This window comes from Nematolebias whitei, chromosome 18 (assembly GCF_014905685.2).
Source record: "Nematolebias whitei isolate Nwh7 chromosome 18, NemWhi1, whole genome shotgun sequence".
Taxonomy (NCBI): domain Eukaryota; kingdom Metazoa; phylum Chordata; class Actinopteri; order Cyprinodontiformes; family Rivulidae; genus Nematolebias; species Nematolebias whitei.
The window spans coordinates 12,051,047-12,056,968 of NC_056515.1; the positions used below are offsets into that span (position 1 = coordinate 12,051,047).

At 39.8% G+C, this 5,922-nt stretch overlaps 1 protein-coding gene across 1 annotated transcript in view; it reads left to right on the top strand.

The window, feature by feature from the left end:
• The window catches only part of LOC119424733 (tenascin), a 49,087-nt gene extending 48,776 nt beyond the window's left edge, over positions 1-311 (top strand). Inside the window, exon 22 of the mRNA XM_037692232.1 lies at positions 201-311. Coding sequence (XP_037548160.1) covers positions 201-311 — 111 coding nt within the window. The remainder of the gene's footprint in view (positions 1-200) is intronic.
• Positions 312-5,922: the final 5,611 nt, after the last annotated feature.

The window sequence follows — 5,922 nt, forward strand, 5'->3', positions numbered from 1 at the left end:
AACACGAACACGAACACGAACACGAACACAAACACGAACACAAACACGTGGGTAAAAATGACAAAACAATCAACTAAAAACTTCAAAGATCTTTGTAAGGACTAAAATGCAGCAGAGCAAAAACCTCTGTGCAAGTAGGAGCTTGCGCTGATGTTAACTACGTTCCCATGACCTGTTTTTCTTTTTTTGTTCTCTCACAGGGAATTAACTGGTTCCACTGGAAAGGCCACGAACACTCAATTGATTTTGCAGAAATGAAGATTAGGCCATCTAACTTCAAAAACTTTGAGAGCCGAAAACAGCAATCGTAGACGTCCGCATCCCTTCTGCTCCTGCTGCTGCACCTCATCTCCTCTCATCAGCGTTCACTCTGTTTTAAATAAAACGTTTGAAGGAACTCTTACCCACAGACCTGCTGATCAGAATTCAGACCTGGCTTTGACTAAACATCTCGTTGCCATATTGCCAAAGACTCAGTCATGTTAGCCCTTAGCTTGTAGCTGTTCTGATGTGAAGCTGTTGTGTAACTGTGCTCCTGAAGCAGTTAGGTGTTGATTTGAAGTAGTAGTGTTTCATTTTTTAAGTAATGCAAATAAAAAATAAATGTTTTGGGGCCTGTTCATTAGGAATCAGCACCATGCTACATCTTTTGCAGCTTTTGCATGTTGACATTTTGATAGCACGAGTTGGTTTTAATGAAAAGACCAGCATTTCTTGAAGGAGTTTCAGAACCGTATGTATCGACTGAGATCGTCTTAGTTAAGAAATGATGGCATGGTAATCATTTTGGTCAAACTTTGAAAATAACTGTATGTGCAGTCTCATCCAGTATTATGAAATATCACACTCAGTATGTGCTGTGAATGAATTTCAGCTACTACCACATCCTGATAACACAAAATCTGTCAAGTTGACTGATTTTGAGCAATTTTTGTGTTTTCTACCTTCAGTTGGTTGCTTCAGCCATCTTGACTTGCGTTGACTCCCAAAGTGAATCAGTTGCAGATGTATGATCAATGATTTATTGCTGTAAGTTTCATTAAAATCTGTCATGGTTTATGAGATAAATAATTATGTTGGTTTGATTAATGTGTCTGAGCTCTTATTTCTGCACATTGTGTGTCCGCTCCAGCAGATGGCAGTCTTTATTACGTTCACAAAGTCCAGTGACCAAAGCAGCTCTCCTGTGGGAGGAATTAGTTGTGAATGTGAATTTAGCTGCACAAGGGAGCATCTGTCCAGTGAGGAATTGTGAAATCTCCCACAATGGAAAGCAAAACGTTTTCAATCACATGATAGAAGTCCAGTTGTTTAGTTAGTTTAATCTTTCTGGATTTACCATGTCCTGGATGACTGAGGAGCTACATCAGCACATTGTTCACCTTCTTGTTAATCAGTTAAATGTGGTTAAACTGAGGTTTAAGTGATTAAAAAGCACAGGAATTATTTTTAACGTTGGTATCTGCAGAAGCTAGGAGATGAACTATTATTGGGAATATGTGTCTTTTAGGTCATTTGCTTCTACACACACACACACACACACACACGCACACACACACACACCCATAGCTACCGTATTTTCCGACATATAAGTCACAGTTTTTTGCATAGATTTGCCAGTCCTGCAAATTAAATACAAAGTAGTTTTTTTTTCCATATTCATAAAGCAATTTTTGTCTGATGCTTTAAATTTCAAAGAACTGCAACAGCGAGTCCTTTCGTGCACGCTCGATTCACTCAGTTGGTGCAGGCGGAGGAACGCTGGAGAGCTAGCGGCTCTGGTAGTGATGGATGGATGGATGGATGGATGGATGGATGGATGGATGGATGGATGGATGGATGGATGGATGGATGGATGGATGGATGGATGGATGGATGGATGGATGGATGGATGGATGGATGGATGGATGGATGGATGGATGGATGGATGGATGGATGGATGGATGGATGGACGGACAGATGGATGGATGGATGGATGGATGGATGGATGGATGGATGGGTGGATGGATGGACGGACGGACGGACGGACGGATGGATGGATGGATGGACGGATGGATGGCACCGCAGCACCCAGGTGAAATGAAGCTGTTTTGGCCATTAAAGTGTATTTATTAAGGAAAAGTTAAACAGAGACACACCCTTGCTATAATGTTGAGTAAACTAATAATTGTTTTTAAGTGTTAATCTTGTTAAATCTTGAAGAACTACAACAGTGAGTCCTCCCGTGCACGCTCAATTCACTCAGCTGGTGCAGGCAGAGGAACGCTGGATAGCTAGTGGCTCCAGCCGTAATGGATGGATGGATGGATGGATGGCGCTGGGCCGCCCATGCAAAATGAAGCTGTTTTGACCATTAAATAAACTCATAATAAACGCAACAGGTCAGCGGTGACACATAATAAATGTGACTTATACGCTGGAGCGACTTATATGTTTTTTTCCTCTTCATGGTGCTTTTCTTAACTGATGCGGCTTATACTTAAAAATACAGTATATGGATGAATGGACGACAGGCAAAGGGACAATAAGCTCAGTACTTCTTTAAAAAATGTGTGTTATGCCTGATGTCATGCACTATGATGAGATGTAACACTCCTATGTGTCGTGAGTAACTCAACTATTACCACATCAAATTTTATCTCAGCATCATTGAACTTGTCTGAGTTAGAGCCATTTTTGTGTTGATTAGCCGTGGCAGCTGCGTTAAAGATGGACTCCAAATGTTAATCAGTTGTAGATGTGCGTGCAAATATTACTTTTTGAAAGCTTGTTGAAATCTGACAAGTGGTTCATGAGACATTTTGCTAACAGATGGACAGAATTGCCAGAATAGTCAATGGCAAAGTTTAAAATAAATATCTTGCAGTCTGTTACAATATTTTTCGTGATTGGACTCATTTAGTACCGCACCGGATTTTACACCAGAACTGATTCAGTCTCAACCATTTTGTGTCCACTGGCAGCACGGCGGATCAGTGGTTAGCGCTGTTGCCTCACAGCAAGAAGGTCCTGGATTCAATTCCCGGTTGGACCTGGGGTCTTTCTGTGTGGCGTTTGCATGTTCTTCTCGTGTTTGCGTGGGTTTTCTCCGGGTACTCCAGTTTCCTCCCACAAATCAATAACATGCATGTTAGGCTTCAGGTCCAGGCCTCCCTTACAAAAGAGATCAGTCTCAGTGGGATTTGAATAAAGGTTAATAATAATTTTGTGTGTTTTTTTTAAAGTTGTTGTGGCGTCCATCTTAACTTGGGGTGAATCTAAAATTCAGTGAGTTGTAGATATACTGAATCTTCACCAGCATAGATATACTGTACATCTGATAATGACTTTTTGATCATTTCAATAAGATTGTTAATGGTTCACGAGATTTTTTTCTCAGATTAACACTGACACAGGCAATGCCTTATTACCCATCCTTAAGCCACAGGTGATAAAATGCTGTATTTATTTTTTATTTTTTAAACTTCAATTCAAATGTCTCCAAATATAGATTGGAAGGTGTTTGTCATTATTGATTCTTCCTTCTATGAAATGAACAAATGTATTCTTTTAGTCTTTAATCTTTACTCTTATCTCTTACTGGTTTTTGGTGCAGCAGGTTCTTTTCACTGTTCCAAAGTTCTTTTTTTTTCTCTATCGTTTTGGTTTCGCAACCGAAGCTTTTAATTTGCAAGCCACACAAGATTTGCAAAATCAATATAACTTCTACGTATGTCATCAAATCCATCTTTTCTTAAAAATAAACAAATACATAGTGTGTGCAGACTTGGAGTTTGCAGACCGGTTCAAATCAATCTGTGACAAAGTTTGGCTAAAGGTGATTAAGGTTGGGTCCTGTTGAAAATAAAAGCCATTCCTTTAAATAATTCATAAGGCCTGCCGCGTCTCATGTGAACGTTTTAGACTAATATTGTCTCATGATGAAAACATTGTACCGTATTTTCCGCCATACACGTCGCACCGCCGTATAAGTCACATCAGTCCAGATATGTCTAATAAAGTGGAAAAAAACATGAATAAGTCGCTTCATTGTATGTGTCGCATCTATTACGCATCATCGCTGACAACCCGGAAATGTGGGCCGGTGTTGTGCCAAAAATCGATTGGCTGCCAAATAAATGGCGGCCACGGGAGTGTGCACAAGAGGACTTTAACAACAATTTAACAAGATAAACACTTAAAAACAATTATTGGTTTGCTTGAAATTATAGCAAAGGTGTGTCTCAGTCCAACTTTTCCTTAATAAATGCACTTTGACGGTGAAGTCAGCTGCATTTTCAAACGTCGATACACGGAAACATGAACGCACAGAGGGCGACTTGCAGTCCATCTCTTTGAAATTTAACATGATGACCACCTAAAAACAAATATTTGTTTGCTCAACTTTATAGTAAATGTGTGTCTCAGTTGAACTTTTACTCAATAAAAGCACTTTGACGGTGACGTCAGCTGTATTTTGCCGGGGCGGTGCAGTGAAATGAAGCTGATTCGGTTGCTCCAGGCAGACGATGGTGGCAGTATTTGGCAAGCCACTTGTGTCATTAATAGCCACTTTTACCTATTGCATGATACAACAGCATACCATACTACTCGAGTGCTATCTATCAGATGAAAATGGTAGTGTTCAATATTTTCAGTCAGAATGAATGAAAACGGTCATATCTCAGCCAAAACTTGGTTTATAATTATGGGGAAAAAAATCAAAAATAAGTCGCTTTGGTCTATAAGTCACAGGGCATGCAAATTATGCAAATAAAATTGACTTATAGGACAAAAAATACGGTAGTCATTTTGGTCCAATGATGCGATCTCGTCCAATATTTCTGCCAAAAGCTTTGTTTTGTTTGGTCGTCTATCGTGCTTTGTGTCTTTTGATTTGTTTATTTGTGACATGACCTGGCTGTGATGGTGTCAAACCCAAGTGCAGGCAGAGAACAGGAGGACTCAGGAGCAAAAATAATAATTGTTTATTTTAACAAAAACAGTTTTACATGAAGAGGCAGACCAGACCATGAACGAAGGATAGTAAGATAATGCCCCGATGCCAGGGGAGTGAAAACACACAGATTAAATACCAGGAGCTGATGAGACGAAGTGAAACACCCTGAGTGATGACGTGGCTTAAAATAAAACATGAAATCCAACCGTGATTAGGGTTCGGTTCAGGTGTGCATGGGAGCAGAAACACAAGGAATAGAGAAACACTGGGAGGTGCAGAAACACAGACATGTCTCATGTGATTGTCATGTTTCGATGTTTCTTGTGTTTTCCTTTTGTCCGTGCTTTGTGTTTCTTCTGTCACAAGTTACTTTTCCTCAGTACTTTTCCTGTCTGTCTGCCATACCTGCCGACACCTGCTCCCTGTTTCACTGGTCACAGCAACAGTCACTTCTCATCAGTCCCAACACACACATAGACTGACCCATTAAAATAAAAAAAAGAAGTTCTCAATGTGTCAGTCATGTATTATTGGTTTTCATGCCATGCCTGGTCATCCTCATGTTCCTTGAGCTCCTGCTCGTGACCCTCTTTGAGTTGTTTCTTTGTGTAAGTGGGTCTTGCTGCCATGTCAGCATTTGTTCTGTTAAAAAAGGGGTTTAATTATTTCTTCTAGCCACTAACGTCTGAATTCTGGGTCTAAATGTTTTACCAACTATGACAACTGCAAGGTCTTATGTGATCTGTTAGTGCTCAGAGTATGTGTTGGGCATGACTTTCAGATACTATACCACACCAAATTTTAACTTGGCATTTGAATTAGTCCCTCGTTTATCGCGGGAGATCTGTTCCCTGAAGACCAGCGGTAAGTGAAAAACCGCAAAGTAGGAATATCAGTACAAGTAGTAAGTAGTTGATATATATATATATATATATATATATATATATATATATATATATATATATATGTGTGTGTGTGTGTGT